A 20,357-nucleotide genomic window follows, 5' to 3' on the forward strand; every position below is an offset into this window, starting at 1 on the left:
TAGTTTTGTCACTTCTTACACTTTTGATGCACTACTACCAGTTAGGAGCATTTAAGCTAAGAGATAAACAAGCAAACGCATCGAGTCCGATGGAGCGGCTGCCAACCCCCTCCCCTTCGCCAGACTGCCCGAGGCTTTCTCGGACCCAGCACGCGGACGCACTCCCCCCGGGCCCCAGCGCGATGCCCGCCGCCACTTGTAGTTTCCCGCCGGTTCCGCGCGCAGCGCCTCCATTTCCCGTGAGGCCGCGGGGCGGCGGCGCGCGGCGCGTCAGCGAGGCGGACGGCCAATCGCGGAGCGGCCCGGGCGGGCGCCGTCAGCCGCCAATGTTGTTTTCGCTGAGTCGAGCCGCCGGTGTTGTCGGCGGCGGCGCCATATTGGAAGGGACGAGCCCCCCGCGAGCGAGAAGCCCCTCGGCGCTGCCCCGGCCGCCGCCATGCTGTACCTGGAGGACTATCTGGAGAGTGAGTGTGTGCGGGACAGGGGCGCCGGGCGCGGCCGGGGCGGGGGAGCTGGGGCCGGGGGGGGCGGGGGAGGCCGCGGCGAGGAGGCGGCGCCCCCCCTCCCCCACGGCGGTGACTGACTGACCGCCTGCCTCCCTCCCTTTTCTCCCCGCCCTCCCCCTCCCCCCGTGTCCCCGCAGTGATCGAGCAGCTTCCCATGGATCTGCGCGACAGGTTCACCGAGATGCGCGAGATGGACCTGCAGGTGCAGAGTACGTGAGTCCCGCCCCCCGCGCCCGCCCCGCCCCAGCGCGCGCCCCGCCGGCGGCCGCGGGCCCGGGGGGGGAGAAGGCGAGCCTGGGGGCTCCCCGAGGGGCGGTGTCAGCGAGAGGCGCCCTCCCCACCCGGCCCCCCGCGCCGCCGGCCCGCCCCGGGCCCGCCCCGGCCCGCAGCTCAGGCTAGGATCTTACAGGAGTTTGGCTGCTGGGCTTGTGCTGCTCCCAAAGGCATTTTCGGTGGCACGTCCCAAACTCTTTAGATTTTTGATCCCTAAGAGCAGTGATGGTGGTTTGGAACGTGAGTTATGTCCCGCTCCTACAGCAGGTAGCAGCGTGCTGTCTCTGAAACCTCCCAGCCAGCTCCTCTCACGATAGTGTAATAAATACGGGAATAGAGTGATATTGCACAGCAACCTTCCAGTACCAGGAGGGGCTACAAGAAAGCTGGGGAGGGACTGTTTCCAAAGGCTTGTAGTGATAGGATTAGGGGCAATGGGTATAAACCCGAGAGGGGCAGATTTAGGCTAGATTTAAGGAGGAATTTCTTGACTGTGAGAGTGGTGAGGCGCTGGCACAGGTTGCTCCGGGAAGTTGTGGTTACCCATCGCTGGAGGTGTTCAAGGCCAGGTTGAGTGGGGCCTTGGGCAGACTGATTTAGTTGAACATGTCCTTGCCTATGGCAGGGAGGTTGCAACTGGATGATCTTTAAGGTCCCTTGCAAACCAAACTGTTCTATGATTCTGTGATAATAAAACATAACCTCTTGTCCTCTAGCTGACATGTAAGCAAACACACTGTCCATTTTGGGTTTCTTTGTAGATTGCTCTGTATATACCTATGTATGTACTGATACGATACACTACCTTATGGTGTTTTGAGGATGCACTGCCTTTTCATGTTTTCTAATGCAACCTCATCTGGGGCTTAGGTCTTCCATAACGCACACTGAGGTGTTGCTGTCATTAAACTTGTAATTAATGTCCTCATCTGTAACTGATGGAAAGGCCATTGCTAATGAAATCATTATTGGACAAAAGATAAGAGGGATCATCAATACAGAAGGCTCAGAATGTTGTAAAGAAGAATGAGAGTGTGAGAGTCAAAATAACAAGTGAATGCCATACAGGAATACAAAATGCAACGCTGTGTGGAAGCACAGTTCTTGAAAATAGTAGTTCAACCTATAATCTGAAATGAGGTGTCAGGCTTTCCTTGGATATTTACTTCAGATGCAGCAGGTCTGTTTAATAGACTTTACTGGTGCATATTGAACTGGCCATAGGATTATTCTGTATACTGTAGCCTACATGCTGTCTTGGATTCAGTGCTTAAAGTTGGGGGAACAGAGCAATGGCTTCTCATGGGAGATAGCACTTCTGAAGTAACGATCAGTGGGGAGCACTGGGAGAGAGAGTGAGCAGCTCACTGACTTAGGTAGTTCTGAGTAAGTTCACAAAATTTACTCCTATTCAGTATGGAGACAAAGAAGCTAGGAGTTTTTCTGAAGTGAGTTTCAGAGCTGAGCCAAGTAGTGCTGCCAAGGTTGTACTGGTGTCATTTCCTCTGCTTTAACTGGAAGTGGTAAATAACACTCCATATTGTATTACTGGAAGTAGCAAGTAACACAGCATAGTGTACTAAGCCCTAGCGAAAAATTTTCTTGGACCTTAGTACTTCTGTAATTCTTGCACAATCAGTGACAAAGCATCTAAAGACATTTATGAAACTTCTGGACTACCATCTCTTCAACATCAGTTGCCAAACTACCCACTGAATACTACATTCTTATGTTGTAACATAGTGACTTGCTGTGAAGATTCAGTGTCACTGAAGTACTTGGAAACAGTACTTGATGAGTGATGCTGTCTCAGAAACCTGCATGAGTTGTAGTTCAGAGATAACTGTTGCCGTGTTTTAGAGTTAATGTTAACTTTACATTCTGTCCTGTTTGAACCACATGGAATTCTAATGGAGCAGGTGCTGCTGTTTGTTGTTGGAAGAAGTAATAAACCAGCTGTACCTGCTGAATGCCCTGACAAGGCTGCTGTGGGAAAGGTGGAGACCATCTGAGTTACGACTTGACTCTTGAGCTTTAACTGACCTCCATATAGAGTATAAAATGTATTTCTTTATTTAATTGCAAATCGTGGATTATCAGGCCTCCATGGTAAAAATGTCACGATCTGGAAAAAGGCCTCTTTTATAGTAGAATTTCTGGCAACTGTGTTGGGAAATCTGAATTAAGAAGTTAGTGTCTCAGAATGTGTCACAGTGGGATTAAAAAGGTAGGTGGGAAGAAGAGGTGAAGGAATTTGAGCATACAGGCTGCCCAGGGAGGTTGTTGAGTCACCTTCCCTGGGGGTGTTTAAGGGATGGGTGGATGAGGTGCTGAGGGGCATGGTTTAGGGGTTGTTAGGAATGGTTGGACTCGATGATCTAGTGGGTCCTTTCCAACCTAGTGATTCTATGATTCTATACCAGAGAGAATCTTTCATATAATCTAATAGATAGTGCCTGCGTTGCCCTTTTTAGGAGACCAAGTTTCTGTGGACATTTTGCCTTACGCAGTTTAACGCAGACTGGTGTACTGTCCTCAATAAAAAGTAAAGAGTGAAGTTTTGTGGGTTTTTTTTTCCCTCTTCATGTCTGTGGAACCATTAGAATAATTATCACCTAGCAGTTTGTACTCTGGGAATTGCAGAGGAAACATTTTGTCCATTGGCTTTATGGACCAAATTATAGTCATTTGGTCAAAGAACAAAGCTTTTAGAAGCTGCCATGTAAAGTATGTGCTGCTTGCTTGCTGCTTAGGCTTCTTAATCTTTTCCCTGAGTAACACATTGCAAGTGGAACATTCTCATTGTACAGATTCTCCCATCTTTAATGTGTTTTACAGCAAAGCTGTTTGACTGCTTCATCCAGGTCTGAACAAAATTCCTGTAAGCCTGTGTCACAACTCTTCCATCTTGGGGTTGCATGTTGTCCAGTCAGTTGTTAGGTTCCTGTTGGTTTTGATGCTGGACGTTCCCAGCTTAGGGGCAAATTCATGAATGTTTTTAATCGTTTAGAATGAATAATTTTTGGTTATTTACATGAACAGTTAGTTCTAGTTGTGAATTTTCAGAGTGCAAAAACCTGTGGACCCCATTGGATTTTAAGAGTTAATCATACTTGAGAATTAATGAGCTTCTTGAACTAACTGAATCACTTTTCTCTGTAAGAGAAGATGGCCATCTTGTGATCCAGTTTTGATGGTGGTTTCTGCAAAGTACCTTAAGTGTTTTATATCCAGAGCCTGAAGTCTGTAGGTAGTTAGTGCCTTGTCATGTTGAATTTGAAACTGCTATCGGGACAGTATTGCTGAGAGTGCTGTGAAAAACATTTCAGTACTATCCTCTATCCTGTGAGTAGCAAGGCTGTCAAAGCTAGTTTGGCTGAGGCAGCTGAGTGTTTTTTGGAAGTGCTTTCTTTTTTTCTTTTTTAAGGAGGGTGGAGGGAAAGGGAAGGGAGTCGAATCCCTGTTCCTGTTTCAATAAACAAAAAAACAAAGAACTTGTAGTTGACATTTCCCTTCTTATGACAGTTAATGTTGGAGAACTGATGGCTTTATTTTTTTCTCTTACGATATTTCTCAACTTCATGTAAGTCAGAGTCTTGTTCACATAGTATTTCATCAGTGAATTCATCCTTAGTGCTGCCCTTGGGGGTGGGGGGAATAACTTTGTGAGTGCTTTCAATTTGCTCTCACCCATCCTAGCATACAATGGAGAGGGCCTTTGTTTAAAGGCGGTGACTTGACTCTTCAGTTGCTCTACCTTTTTGAGGCACTAATTTTTTCAATTATTTGGTTTTGTATTTGACTGTTTCTCTTAGGAGAGCATTTTGTTTCCTGCTCAGTTTGTAACTGGCTAGAATGTTCCAAAGTCAGCAGTCTAGAGCCCTGGGTGAGGAGTTTGGGTCGTGCTTTAAGTCACTACCACTGCTCTTAGGGACAAAAAACCTTTAGAACTTGGAGTCCTGCCTGTCCCATGCTGGAGAGCACAAGAACCTTGATGAGAATCCTACCAGAATGCAATTCTGCTTCTTGGAAATTAAGGTAATTATTTCCCTCCTCTGTCCACTGTCACTTGGTTATTTTGGTTTTTGGTTTTTTTTGGTTTTTTTTTCCCTCTCTAACAGTTTGCACTTCAGTCCTGTCAACTTTGTTTAAGAAAAAAATCCATCATATTTCATAATGTTTATATACATGAGAAGATAACATTTATCTTAATCTTTTCCTGTGCTACAGATGCAATGGATCAGCTTGAGCAGAGGGTAAATGAATTTTTTATGAACGCAAAGAAAAACAAACCTGAATGGAGAGAAGAACAAATGACATCTATCAAAAAAGTAAGGATATCATAGGAGTGGTTCACATTTTTGTTTTGCAAATGAAGATAACCTTAGGAGAAAATAGCTTATGAGTGATGGAAACTTAAGCATTCAGAACTGTGACTTCCCTCGGGCTTTCACAGAGATGGATAGCACTACCTAGGAGGAGAAAAATGACTGGAAGTTTTTTCTTTGATGAAACATTTCTCTCAAGTTTTACCCAGTATTTGCTAGCATTTTAAAAATAATGATACTGAAATGGTGAGGAAACCAGGCACTAAATTTTCAGGTCAGACTTTTTGTTCTGCTTGTGTGACGTGAGGCTGTGGAAGTTAATTGGCTTGCTTTTAGAGGATATTTTTCAAGCTTAGCTTCAGCATTTCCTGTGGTTCTCCCTATGTCCTTGTGTATTTTATACATGTGGTAGATGTAGCTTTAGGGAGGGAGGAATAAAAAGGTGGATGTGTTTTGGTTTCTCCTTCAACACTCGGACTTTGGTGATGGTATTGTTAGCAAGGTGGTCTGTAGGTTTGTCAGGAGAAACTCCTTTCTAATCTCCTGCACTTGCTGCTTCAGCCCCTTATTTGTTCCAAGAGATTTTTTTTCTTAATTAATATAACTATATTTCTGTATTTAAAAAAAGTCAAAGCTCTGACTTCACTAGAGTAAATGAAAAATTTGCTTCTGACTTGAGTTGGACCAACATTTCAAGTAGTTTTTGCCTAAGCAACATAATCTTTAGTGGAAATGGAGAATAAAAAGGCTCTTAAACCTGTTTAATTCTAGATTAAAAACATTTGTAAATACAACTTAAAAAAAGAAGTTTTGTCTGTGGATTTTCGTTAGTTAGAGCAGATTTTAAATTTGATTGCTTTTGTCAAATTATTTTATAATACACTTATGAGTAACATGAATGTGTAAAAGAGTTTAAACTGTAAACTATATACATTGTTATCTCTATTTAACTACAATGCTGGAAAGGCCTCCCCTCCCAGTACTGTTGAGCATCGTTTTGAAGGGCAGTAGTATTTGCAGTGGTCCTAAAGATCCATGTGAAGTAAAAGACATCACCTCACTTTGAGTCTATAAACTTTATGTGGTGTAATATGAACTAAATCCAAGACTGTTTCTTTTCTTGTAGCATATTTTGCAGAAATCTAAATATCACTCGAGGAAAAGTCTACATTTTGTAGCTTAGCGTTTCATAAGTCACAAACAATAAATTGATATGTATTATATCTCTCATCTAGAATTTAGCTGATTGTTGTTAACAGTAGAGCTTCACAGTCTTTCTGAAACGTGACTTGAATATCTCCTTTTAACTTGTATTTTGTGCTGGATAAAAGCTTAAAATGACTGAAGTTAATTCAGTTATGTTCACAATTTAAAAATAAAATCTCTTTATAACAGGATTATTATAAGGCTTTGGAAGATGCAGATGAAAAAGTGCAACTGGCTAATCAAATATATGATTTGGTAAGTAGACAGAAGGCTTGTGGTGAACTGCCTAAAATTATGCCCTAAGGAGTTCTGAACATTTTGATCGGTATTATAGCTGTGCATGAGATTCAACAAGATCAAGTGCAGCGTCCTACACCTGGGTCGAGTCAATCTGTGGTTTTAATACAGGGTGGGGGATGACATGATTGAAAGTAGCCCTGTGGAGAAAGACTTGGGGGTGCTGGTTGATGGGAAACTTGACATGAGCCGGCAGTGCACGCTCGCAGCCCAGAAGGCCAACCGTATCCTGAGCTGCAACAAAAGAAGCATGGCCAGCAGATTGAGGGAGGTGATTCTGCTCCTGTGCTCCACTCTTGTGAGACCCCACCTGGAGTGTCCTGTTCTGGAATCCTCAACATAAGAAGGAAATGGAACTGTTGGAATGGGTCCAGAGGAGGACTACAAAGATGATCAGAGAGCTGGAGCACCTCCCATACCAGGACAGGCTGAGAGTAGTAGTTGTACAGCCTGGAGAAGAGAAAGCACTGGGACGACCTTATAGTGACCTTCCAGTACCTGAAGAGGGCCTATGAGAAAATTGTGGTGGCACGTTTTATGAGGCCATGTAGTGATAGGATGAGGGAGAATGGCTTTAAATTGGAGGGCGAAAGATTTAGATTAAACTTTATGAAGAAATTCTTCACAATGGGGGTGGTAAGGCACTGGCACAGGTTGCCCAGGGAGGTTGTAGATGCCCCCTCCCTGGAAGTGTTCAAGGCCAGGTTGGATGGGGCCTTTGGCAGCCTGGTCTGGTAGGAGGTGTCCCTGACCATCGCAGGAGAGTTGTAGCTAGGTGATCTTTAAGGTCTCTTCTAATTCAAACCATTCTGTGATTCTGCCTGAACTGTTCTGTCAGCTACACGTCACTATTTTTGGTGGTGAGACAAGCGTTTAATATTTTATTGACTTTTAAGAATTTTGTTGCTTGGATAGTAAATGTCACTTAAATACAAAACATGCAGAAATAATTTTAGATATCCTAAGATTTCATGTGTGCTGATTTTGTCTTCGTTATTTTTTTCTGAAAAGAGACGACGTGCAAGCTACTCTTCTTTATAGCATGTGGGTTTCAGATTTTAAGTATATTTATTTTACAATTTCTCAGAGAACAGAACCTGAAAGTCAGACTGCACTAAAATATAGTAGACATAAAATGACTATTTCTTGTCTGCTTTTGTTCAGCTTCAGCTAGCTGAAAGTTGGAAGTTGCCGCCTATCTTTAGATTAACTCGCTGCTTCAAAGATCAGTAATTTCAATTTCAATTCATTAAACTTGCAATTTCCCCATGCAGTCCAATCTCTTCTAAAAAGTGCATGCTGTGTACTGTTCTTTCTCTTCCCCTTTCTACACCCATACCCACAGCACCCCAAGTCCTCTTAATCTTTTTTTCTGTTAAGAAAGACTTCATGTTGTGTTTTGGAGCATTGCCTAGAGTAAGAGGAAAGGTTCTAGCTGCTGAACCAATATGCAGCCTAGGATATCCTGTGATTGACTGCACACCTTAGGAGCAATAGCACTGTTTTGGTGTTAATCTTAGTTTCTCTGCTGAGTTAGGGAAATGTATGTGACCAAGAAGTTATGCTTCTTTGTGTTTTAATGCGTTCATAGTGCTGCATGGCAGAGAGTTGCTGGAAAGGGAGATACGTAGTAAGACTGGGACTGAGTAGATATTCATGTTCCAGAACTGAATGCTATTTATTGTTGCTGTGTCTCGAAACAGGTAGACCGTCATTTGAGAAAACTGGACCAGGAACTCGCTAAGTTTAAAATGGAACTTGAAGCAGATAATGCTGGAATTACAGAAATACTGGAGAGACGTAAGTATGCATGATTTTCTTTTAAGAACTTGACAATCACTTTGCAAAAATGAGATATCATGAACTTGTTAGTGGTCGGCAGTATTTCCAGTCATTTCTAAATTGTGTTTTAACCTGGGTACTTTTTTATTGGTCAGTGATTCTCAAATTTTAGTTTCGATCTCAGTTTTCACTAATGAAGTCAAATTATGACTGAATAATTAGAATAAATTTTTTGGCACAGCTGTTGCACTTGTGAATTGCTACAATAAGGTACGGAATTCTCTAAACCTGTTTTAATGACTGTAGGTAATCAGACAAGTACTTCAACATTAGCTTGCCACCAACCCAGTTGAATGCATACCATTTCTTACTTGAATTGATTGCCACCAAATTGATGAGGGTCTTTATTTTAGCTATAGCCGTGGAATGTCAAGTAAAGTTAGTAACTTAGTGGTTTTCTTTTTCTTTTTAGCGGGGAGAGAATGGGGTTTATTGTGGAATGGGGTAGTGAGAGGGAAGCATTTTGAGTAGGAAAACCTGTGTGCTTAATGAACGTAGTTAAGCTAGTATTGAAAATGTGAACAAAGCCAGCTTTTTGGCCAACTTGGTGCAGAAGTATCTGGCCTTTCTGTACACATCAGCATTTAGGCATCAAGTTCAAATGTGTTTATGAGAAATTTCAAAATTGACTTAACTATTGTGATTATGGAGCTAAGGGGCAATGACTGTTCTTATACCCATAGACAGTGAAAAATAACCTACATCACTTGAGGAGATTAGGAAGAAATATTCTTTCTTCGAGCTTTCTGTGGCTTTGTCATAAAAGCAGTGAGGTTTTGGATATCTTATTTGTAATCGCTATTACCAGAAGAAAACTGCAAAGGACATTTAATGAACTAGCAACTACAGAAAAGGACTACTTTTTTTTCAGTTGGAATCCCAGCTACAGTTTTAAGAGGTGATACTGCCTTCAGTTGAGCTATGTGTTTGGTGAGGTAGGTAGAGAGAATTTCAGGAACTCGGAATAGAGTACCAGACTGCATGTGACATCTTTAAAGTTGCGGGTTTTTTTGTTTTGTTTTTAATCAAGTGTAAAGTGTTAGTCTCTTAACCATTTTTAGACGTCAGCGTACATACATATTGCTGAGACTCCACCAGAGGGCAGCCTTTGGACTAGTTCATAACATGATTAATGTTGGCTCAGCCGAAATACGTCCTTATACTTTGACCTTCTAGAATAGTTTTCTTTAAACTTTTCTAATACACTCGTACTTTTTAAAGCACTGGAAAAGAAGGAGGTAAAGAAAGGTTGAAGCTACATATTTTGAAAAATGAATGTGAATTATTTTCTTGAATTGTCTTCTGTACAAATGTTGGAAGGTATTACAGCTAGCTTGAATGTTCGGCAGAAAGGCTGATACACAAATTGTCGTATATTGTTCTAATAGAAATTTATGTTCAGAGTCTCTCCTACGCTGTGCTGGTTTAGTCTCCTGTTACAAGCAGTATTATTCTTAGACATAGACATGCATTTGTGCACCCCCTTGCCCTTTTTCTTTTTTTCTCTGCTCCCCCCCCACCTTTGGATTGTTTGTTTATGTATTGTAAATGTTAAGAAGATTTAGATAATGATCCAAAGTGTTTCCTGTTGAATGTTAGATAATCTTGAAAGATATTGCTAGTGCTTGTGTGTTTTGTCTCAGTGTGATAAGATGCCTCATTAACAGTGTACCAGTTACAGTTTTCAATTCATATTGAGTTAGATTGACAGTACTTCTGGTACAGCATTTTCTAGCCATCACTAGCTTGTATGCAACTCGTTTGAATAAATGGTATATTTAGGGCAAAGTTGTTTGTTCTCCTTATTGGCCTTGACTTTAACTTACTGATTTCAATAGTTGAACAGCAGCAGTCACCAGTTTTAACTTTAAAACTGTTCTTCTCACTAGTTCCTGGTTGTACTATAGGAAGGGTTTCAAGTCTAGCAAAAAATCTTCTGATTAAAATAAATATAACTGCATAGCGATTTGGTTAATATTATAAAGATTATTTTAGTATCTTAAAAGTCAACAGCGTGCAATGTGATGACTGAAAGTTTTTTATCCCCTTCCTCTTAGGATCTCTGGAGCTGGATACACCATCACAGCCTGTGAATAACCATCATGCCCATTCTCACACTCCGGTAGAGAGTAAGTGTTTGAGACTTAAAAAAATGTTGACTTTTTATGTTTCCTTATTTTTTGTTGGGTAATGTTAGGGGGAGGAAAAAAAAGTATAGAACTTTTTTTTTTTTCTCTAAACATTGAGGGCTGGAGGAAAAAGGCATAATGCAATGATAATGATGTCTATTCAGAAGAAGTTCAAGAATGAATTAATAGGGTTTTGCTGATGGGAATTAGTTAAAAGTGGTGTTTTATTATAGAATCATAGAATCATCAAGTTGAAAAGACCTCTTGGGTCGTTGAGTTCAATCATTCCTATCTGCCATTATCTCTAGTTGTAGTTTAACTTTCAAACTGAAAAGGTTTTACATTTAAGTTTCCTTCATTTGTTGCATTTAGAAAGGAAACACAATCCATCTTCTCACCATGGTACAGCAGATCATGTTCCTGAAAAGAAGTTTAAATCTGAAGCTCTTCTATCTACCCTGACTTCAGATGCTTCTAAAGAAAATACACCAGGTAATCTTAACTGTCTTAAATTTTATTTTTAATCGGAAGAAGAGAAAGCCCATAATATTTGTGAGTTATTTTCTTCTGAAATCAGAGGCTCATACCCTTTCCCCTGAGATTTTCAGTCATTTAAAACATGAGAAATTGCAGGCATGGTTACTCATCTGTGTTGTCCATGAAGTACATCAGCTTCGTTGTCATTTAACAGCTGTGTGTTGGCTGTTTCTTTTATGTAGACTGCTTGGAAGAAGATAACAGTACAGTTTTGTTAAACCAGCGTTAGAAATATAAGAGATCAATGCGTTATTATTTTGGGAAAAAGAAATGTATGCAATAATTTATAAAGTAAGAGAAAAGAATATTCACACTTTTTTTTTTTTTAAAGGGTTAGTCTGACCTGGCATTCAGCTACAGTTAAATAAAATCATTTTGCTTGTGTGTTTTGAAAGAGTTGAGAAGTAGTTTGGAGTAATGAATTAAAAAACCCCACAACTTTCTGCCCATTTTCAAAGTTAGGGTGTTACGTAATTTCTTCTCTGGAAATAGATTGTGAGAGATTATAGTAAGTAAAGTACCTTATATTTTGGAATTTAGTGCTGTTCATCCCTTTTAAGTCATCTCTCTCATATCCATTTTACTTTTCTTTTGAAGGAACTTCACATGAGATAGCAAATCAAATGTTAGCTATGATTGAGCAGCTGTCAGTGTGTAGATGGCTGTGGAAATCTGTGTTGCATTAAGACTGTGGTTTGTAGTTTTTAGAATTCAGGTTGTTAAAAATTTTACTTGAGAAACAGTATAGGTGTGCAGTTAAATTCTTACTCTCTTGTGTTAGTCAGCATCGTTTAGTGGAGATTTGGTTTATATAGACAGACATAGCAGCTGCATCTGTTCTTTGATAGCTGATTATGATAGTGAGGGATAGTGAAGACTCTTTGTAAAAGGACTTCTTGCGCATGAGTATGGGTGAGAAACAATATTTTTTTTTTCTTTTTTTTTTTCTCTTAAGCCAAAACTGTCATTGTCAAATGACTTTTTAAACTTTTTCCAAAAGATCAGACCGTTCTGGTGCAAAAACGGAGCTGCTGCTCTTTCACTGGTTGTCATATATAACTCTTCTTAAAATGCAAAGGAATTTAGTTTCATTTTGTATTTCATGAATGTGTTCTATTCATCAAGGGTGTCGAAACAGTAATTCATCATCCTCTTCAAACAATACATACAATACAAACTCTTCTCAACCATTGGCATCATATAACCTGGGCTCATTATCTTCAGGATCCGGGGCCGGTGCAATTACCATGGCAGCAGCTCAAGCAGTGCAAGCCACGGCACAGGTAATGTCAAAACGTTCTTGTCATCGTGCCATTGGCTATCAAGAAGAAAGGCTAGTGATTTTTTTTAAAATCTAAATTCACATGATCACTTTCAGCTGATGTGATTCACTTCTCGCAGTATCATTTGTGTTTATATACTACAGTTTCATCCTGTAAAACTTGCATAAAGGGACAGCCTGTTTTCTAGCTTTTCCTGTGGGATATTCTTGTACTTTTTTACCACCTACCATACATCATTTTGTTAACAGGGTAACTATTGAACCTATGCAAATAATTAGCAGTTAGCAGCCTAGTATGTCTTCTGTAAAAGCTCTGCTGTGTGATCTGATAGAATATCAGTATTCATTTTAGATGAAGGAAGGAAGACGAACATCCAGTCTAAAAGCCAGCTATGAAGCATTTAAGAACAATGATTTTCAACTTGGAAGAGAATTTTCGTTATCCAGAGATTCAACTGGATACTCATCATCAGCTCTGGCGTCTACATTAACACAGACGTTAAGTTCATCAACCACAGATTCACGAAGTGGCAGAAAAAGCAAGTAGGTTTTCTTACTTGTTGACTGCAAATATAGCTTTTAAGACAGCTAAGCTTTCTTTTAAAGGTCATCGCCCATATTAGAAATACTTAATATCAGAGGCAAGGATCAGAAGAAGGTAGTTACTGCCTGCTGTTTTTTTCTTGTCAGAGCTTTCTTCTTTTGTCCTCTCACTTTCTTTCTTTAAGCAAACTCTCTTCAAGGTTTTAAATAAACGTCTTTGATTTGCTATTTCATCTGTGACATAGTCTAGTTTCTTCCCTCATTTTTCGATGTTCTTGAGAGAAGATTTGGCCTAACAGCAGATGTTGGGGAATACTATACAATGGTTCGTAGATGGTTTTGAAATAATCAGAAGATCTGCTTCACAAATAATAACAACGCTTTCTGATGACCGACTGTCTTGGACAGGAAACAAAATTAATTTTATTTCTGATAAATATGAAATACATATTAAACAACACAATATCACAACAATCAGAAGCTGTACTTGAAAGACTTTGCCTGGAAAGGCTTGTCCTTTTAAACTGACTTGCATTCTTTTCTTTGTACAGATTTGTTTGTGTTCTCAGCTCGGTTAATATTTTTTTTTCTTAGAAGCATTTTCATCTATGGATATCTTGGGTGTCAGATCTGACCTATAAGCAAAAGCATAGAATTTGTATTCTGGCACTGTTCTGTGGAGTGATTGGTGATGCTTGAGTGGAGATAAACCGAATCAGTTGTCTTCAAAATAGTTATCTATTGTACATGACATATGACATTATTTATATGTAAATTCCTGTTTTATTTGTAACGTAATTTTCATGGGCAATTGACACTAGGGCCGTTGATGGAAAAATTGGTGAAGGAAAACATTTATTAAGGCCTTTTGACAGTTTAAAGCTGTTAAATTCTATTGATTAGAATAGCCTGTCGTGCACTTGTAAGCTGGTAAGACTTGTTTCTGTTTACTAAGAGTGTTCAGCGTATCCCTTTCCGTTCTTGCAATTGTTGAATGAAATATGTTAGGGAATGAAGCTTTGGGATTTAGACACTGCGGTATTTCGTAGTCAATAAGTACTTGTTTAGTGATTCTTTTACGTGGCAGGAAATTAATTTAAATTGTGTATGCTATTTTCTTTTTCCAGAAACAACAACAAATCCTCAAGTCAGCAGTCCTCATCATCTTCCTCTTCTTCTTCTCTATCATCATGTTCTTCTTCATCTGCACTGGCACAAGAACTGTCTCAGCAAACAACAGTAATACCAGAGTCTGATTCTAATAGCCAGGTTGATTGGACCTATGATCCAAATGAGCCACGTTACTGCATTTGTAATCAGGTAAGGATGGCTTCCAACTTGACATATAGCTAGAGCTGCTATTTAGCTGAGTTGAACTTCCTTCTCTGATTGCTAATTTAAAAAACATTATCTTTGCAGTCTTGAAATTCTGATCTGTTTTATTTACTTCCTGGTGATATGAATAATGAACTCAAATGTTGAAGCTGAAAACATGCAAGTTTTCCAGTGATGTGATACACCTGGAGAGTTTTAAATCTTTTAATGAGACTTGAGGAGTAATTAAATTAAAAATTGAACAGGTTCAAAGAGAATTTAGTTAAAATTTTAAGTTAATGAGGAATTTGTCAGGTCTCCTCTATTTTCCATTTAAAAATAAATAAACAGCCAAACATAAATCAAAACCCAAAACCCACCACAAACCAAAAAAGCACAACCACCAAACAAAAACCTAGTTTTATAAAAGCTATCCAGAAACTGGAGACTGAATGACAACATGAGAAGCTTTTCTTTAAAAATGTCTGTTCTTATTTTGAACACCTGTAAGAGCATTGGCTTTTTTTAGAGATTATAGAATTCTGTAATGCTCTTCAGATTATTTATTGTTTCAAACAAGTGCTTCAAATTGTCATGTATGCAAGGGAAATGCCAGGCCTGAATATAATTTTGAAAGCTGGGCTGGTAATGTGCTGAGCCCTGTTGTTTAGACTAAAATGTGCTCAGTTCAGGTTTTGAGTGCTGATCTTTTTTATCCAACCTGAAATACTCAGAAGCATCTTTTTTTTTTTTTTTTTTTACCTAAAAAAAATTTGAAGAACAATTTGCTTTGAACATGGTGCTGTGTAACAAGCAAAATAAAAATATTGTTGCTGTTATTAATGGAAAAGCTCCTCAAAGGAAGAAACTTGAACTTTTGATCTTTGAAATGTCTATTCCTTTTAACTAGTAATTATTAATAAAGGTCTTTTTTCTTATTTACTAGGTGTCCTATGGTGAAATGGTAGGCTGTGATAACCAAGATGTAAGTAACAAAGTTCAAAAAGTTCATGAGATGCTTGTGCATGTAACTGGTGCTTGTGGAGTAGTTGTTTTCTATGGTCAGTTTTAGAGTAGAGTTTTTTAGTGTAATGTGCATAGGAGTTGAACCATTCTTCAGAAAATCTCTCATCTATCCCCATAGTTCAGGTTGTTTTAGAAGGCTTCACCCTCTGCTGCGAAGGCTTGACATCTTTAAAATGCCCTTTATTTCTGGGAGCTCTTAGCCATGGCACCATTAATATCAGTTTTCCCCTTCAAATAAAACAAGTTTTGAGAGAACAGTTGAATGTAATCATTTATTTACTGAGATACTACATTTAGACCGAAGAGAGTGGTAGGATTACTTTTCTGTCACTTAGTGTTGTCAGATTAAGTTTTTTGAAGCACTGCCTGTATCTTTTGCTTTGTTATGCGAGTCCATGTATAACTCCTAGGATTTTAATTGCTTTTCCTTGTCTGTTGATTCTATGTTAGGGACTGAGATCCTCCTCTCTTCTTGTTTCGTCCTATGTGAAAAGCAGAATCTATAGGTTTTGCTTGCTTCATTTTCATAGAATTGTGCTTGTAACAGGTGTTTTGAAAAAAAAAAAAAAAAAGGCAAACCCAAAACCCCAAACCCTCTCTTACTCTGTTTTTATAGTGCCCCATTGAGTGGTTCCACTATGGATGTGTTGGACTGACAGAAGCACCGAAAGGGAAATGGTACTGTCCTCAGTGTACGGCTGCAATGAAGAGAAGAGGCAGTAGACATAAATAAGTTTCTTCATCTGGAAAACAAATTACAAATTAAAAGTTTTATAGAGGACTTGGGAGGGGGAGGAACCCTCACCACACTTCCTTGCAACCACTGAAGAGTTAACCTAGCAGTCATAAGATCTGGAACTATTGATTTTGCTAGTTGTGTTTTAATATTGTAAGTAAATTATTTAAAGCATATTGATGTGCTACTATTCCAGTGAGCCTTGGATTGTTCCAGTGGCCAGCACATGCAGGCATTTGTACTATCAAACCATTTTCTCTGAGCAGTGGGCATTCTACAATTATTCATTCTTCAAAAAATTCTGATAAGATTTTAAATGTACATTTTATATACAACAGATATATTCTGCTGCATGTACTGTACTCAAGAGCTGTTATGTAACACTATGTATATAAATGGTGCAAAAAAGTCAGTGCTTCTGAAAAAAAAAAAACCAGTGGTTTTTAAAATGCCTTTATAGCTTTGGTTCTTTATGAAACTTAATTCAGCAGGCTGAAGAAAATGGTTCTTGTATACAGCGGGCTGTTGTCCTCTAGGGTACTTGAGTATGTAAAAACAAAATGCTGTAGAATAAAACAAACTTGTGCCATTAGTCTTTATATGTTACTGCTCCAGAGAAGGTGCAGGCCATAAGAGTTAAAAAAGGTGTTAAAGTGATGATAAATTTTTATACCAAATGTGTTTATTTTTTTGTGCAAGTAATCCTTTAAATTTGAATTGTATTGGGTGTTAAAATAAAACAACCTCAACTCCTTGAATTCATGTTTTCTGTTCATTTGTCAAAAAAGGGTTTGTCCCTGAAATGGTTTCAGAAGAATAGAGTGAAGTTTGCATAAGAAATTGCTATACATGACCCACATGAAGGATCATTGTACAGGAGGACATTTCTCTGCTAGGTGGGTAACTAATATGTATGTAGGCAAATGCTGGAACGTCATTTGCCTTGATGTCTCTGCCCCCTGATGACCAGTGGCACCTGCTTAATTGAGCAGAGAAGTTCCATGTGGTTATAAAGAAAAATCCCGACCTGTCAAGACATATCCATAGGCTGGATTGTCTTCCTATTTCCATAGCATGGTTGGAAATGAGAAGGAGAGAAGAAAACCTTAGTAAGTGTGCCTTGCAGCTGCCATATTTGTTTCTGGACAGTGGTTTTCATGTGAAAAGCAACATGTGGTTCATGGAAGAAGGGAGTTCATCCTGCTGCAGAATCCGTAGGGTAATAGGGATTGTCATGTTAGGAAGCCTAAATACAGGCCTATAATGTTGTACAGGATCAGAAAACTGATCTTTAAATTAGACCCTTGACCATCAATATAATGGAAAGATTTTCTGTATTTTTATCCCCACTTGATTATTTTTGGACATAGTTTGTCAATTTCCTTTCACCGTCAGTTTCCTTTTGTTGTTTTTGTATGGCTTTTTCATGCAGCAGCACTGAACACAAAGATTGTTACCCCCTTTGTCTTCTTCCTCCTTTCTTACACTACTGAAAAAAAGAACTTTCCCTTTGGGGTAATAATTTTACTCTAGCACTGGGTTTGCACTTTGGGCTGTCAGGCTGGAACATCATGACCATAGTAGCTTTCCAAACAATGCATGACTATGCCAACAGTGTCAAGGGAATGAAAAGTTAGGCTCATTCACGGTAGGAGTATGTGCAGAATATGCAGGCTTTATCTAAACCAAAACAAAACCAGGCTTGTGTTGCATCATTTGTTTAAAAATGAAAAAAAGTAGGCATTTTAAATCCATGAAGTAAGTAAAAGATGTGTAAGAATGAAAATGTGATGATGGATGATAAAATAGACTTTGGTAAAAGGAATAGGCTAGAAAGGGGAAAGGAGCAGCAAGGAGCAGCGTAACTAAGGTTCCATTGAAACTGGGAACTGAATCCTCTGGGTTTGTACTTCTGTGGAAATCCCAGTCTAAGAAAACACTTGAGGACTAGAATATCTGTTTTTAATTGAGGCTATTGAGGCAATAAAGGTAACAAACTATTTGTTCTGTTGGAAGCTGTGCCAAGCTGTGAATTGAAGTTGCATAAGCAACAGGCAATCCAGACTCCTTTTGCACTGAGAGTCTAAGTCTCTAGGGCTAAAAAGTAAGTCCATTAACAATTACAAATACACATAGCAAAATCCCTCACTGTGGTGGTAACTATACCTAAGGTGGTGCAGAGACTACAAATACAGCTAAAAATTTCAGGCTTTGATGTAAACATTTTTGATTTGCTTTTTCATTGGATAATATATTTTTTTTTCTTAGTTCATGGAGGAGCTAGTTAGAGAATGGACAAGAAGAAAAACCTGACCTTTGTTGTCATTAGTATGTTAGTATTTTGAATCTAAATGAAGAAAACAGAAATGAACAAATCTGGAAAATATGGAAAAAATCTAATACAGAAGTCAAAGATGTAGAACACTAAAACCTGTTCATGCTTCTATTTTTTCTTCTAAACAGGAAGCCTATGAGAGAAGCCTAAAGGTCAGCATGGGATTATGGTGCAAAAAGCACTGTAAATTTACAAGACAAGCAAAATTCCTCACTGCGCAAGAGGTTAGACAAATTTGAATACAAGGATCATTCCTGCAGGTTACTTTAGAATTGCTCTCGAAGTAAGGCATCTATAGAAATGGGTCTGCAACTAATTCCTGGGACCAAACCTGCATGAGAGTTCTAGAAGAACTTACAAATGGAATATCTGAGCAATTATTAAGTATTTTAAAGTGTCTAAAGAAATGAAAAGCAATAAAAATGCCAGTTATTGAAAATCTTCAGGCTGGATCTACACACTTAGTTTTTATTTCTTTGTACATAGGTAGAAACTGAAAGACTAGAATTAGCGTGTGTGCATAGTTTCATATTGGCAGTCCTTGCCTTATGGTGGTAAAGAGTACTTAGCAAGCTTCACTGAGCAGAGAAAGAAGGCCAGGTTGATCTATAAAGGGCCTCTCATGAGAGTTTCTTTAAATAAACAGTGATGTGCTGGTTGAAGAGCGGAGGTCCCTTAATGTTACACGGCTGTTTGCAAAACAGTCAAGGAATAAATTACCAATATTCCCAGCAAGGAGAGGCTGCTAAAGGAGTCCAGTAGGACCCTGCAACACACCAGACATGAAAGGTCAGTTAAGGAGGGGTAAATAATAATATAGTGTTTGCACTTATGTTGGGTTCTCAAAAATAGCAAAAAATCTCATGGTACTGAGTGTCTGATAAAATGGAAGAAGTGATGAAACATTTCCTAAAGCAATGTAAATATAATATATAAAACCTTAATTTACCTGCAGCTGGGGCCTCTGAAGTAGCTATTGCCGTGTAGGAATGTGGTTTTGGAATTATCTAGGTAATTCTATGGAAACATCAGCTCATTGTTTAGAAGTCAATCAGACAAGTGCTAAGAATGACCCAGCAGGAGATAAAGAATAAAAAAGAAAACAGTTTTACAATGTGAAAATTGTTGTGTGATAGGGTCTTAACATAGTTTAAAATTCTGGTTCACTCTTCTGCAAAAATGTGGCAAAACTAGGAAAGGCTCCGATAGAAGGATCAAAGTAGTCAAAGCTGTGTAAGGACAACACGTCTGAGAGGCAGCTGAGTTGTCTGGGAGTCTTCTGGCTAGGAAGGAGGTGGGTCAGTAAAGATGTAGCAGGGATCTGTATTTTTAGGAGTGCTGTACAAAAGGTGTGTCTTTTGATAGACGTAGCAGGGAGTTAGCCAGTCCAAAATGAAAAAGGGCAGCATTTTTTTCACACATGGCATGCTAACTTACATGGATATAAAAAGTGGCTGAGACATTAACAGAAGCAATGTCCATAGAGGCATAAAATGCTGAAGCAACACATCTGGATCAAAAACTCATTCAAGATTGATCATGAGAATTTAGTGGCATACAACACTGACTGCTGTTTGATACAAGACACAAGGTTAGGTCGACCCTTTGGCATTATGCATTGCAGCTGGTTTTAGTCTCATCTCAGTGCTCCAGCATTTGAGTGAATTTTTAGGATGAGGAAGTGCTTGTAGTCCACAAAGTGAGAAGCTGTGTGCTTATTAGCACTGTAACAGTAGAAAAAGTGGTGCCTGTCTTGTGAACTGTGTTGTCTGCATTGTGAAGAAGTAAAATGTTTTTCTCAGATGTAGATTTTATTTATTCAAGGTTTGAAATGAAAAAGAAAGAGGATGCTCCCTGCTCTGAAAATCCTCCTAGGTTGTCTCTCTGAGTAGCACAGAAGAATTTGTATTCTTGTTTATTGGACTTTGCAAAATCTTCTTCAAACATACAGAGGAAAGATCAGAAATTCTGAAGTTTGTTTTCCCCTTTCTGTTCCCCCTCAC

At 39.2% G+C, this 20,357-nt stretch overlaps 1 protein-coding gene across 3 annotated transcripts; it reads left to right on the forward strand.

Annotated features, from left to right (window-relative positions):
- Window positions 1-303: 303 nt before the first annotated feature.
- On the forward strand, window positions 304-16,327 carry ING3 (inhibitor of growth family member 3). 3 transcript variants are annotated; one of them, XM_054079682.1, is made up of 12 exons: window positions 304-464; window positions 644-715; window positions 5,010-5,110; window positions 6,503-6,568; window positions 8,314-8,410; window positions 10,510-10,581; window positions 10,954-11,073; window positions 12,244-12,401; window positions 12,753-12,943; window positions 14,071-14,263; window positions 15,204-15,242; window positions 15,900-16,327. In XM_054079682.1, the coding sequence occupies exons 1-12, from the start codon at window positions 437-439 to the stop codon at window positions 16,014-16,016; spliced, it is 1,254 nt and encodes a 417-aa protein (XP_053935657.1). In that variant the 5' UTR covers window positions 304-436; the 3' UTR covers window positions 16,017-16,327. The 3 variants fall into 3 exon arrangements, with proteins under 3 accessions (XP_053935657.1, XP_053935663.1, XP_053935673.1); XM_054079688.1 differs by having other exon boundaries at window positions 12,343-12,401; XM_054079698.1 differs by lacking the exons at window positions 304-464; window positions 644-715 and adding an exon at window positions 911-4,817.
- Window positions 16,328-20,357: the final 4,030 nt, after the last annotated feature.

Source organism: Cuculus canorus, chromosome 1, assembly GCF_017976375.1.
Source record: "Cuculus canorus isolate bCucCan1 chromosome 1, bCucCan1.pri, whole genome shotgun sequence".
Taxonomy (NCBI): Eukaryota; Metazoa; Chordata; class Aves; order Cuculiformes; family Cuculidae; genus Cuculus; species Cuculus canorus.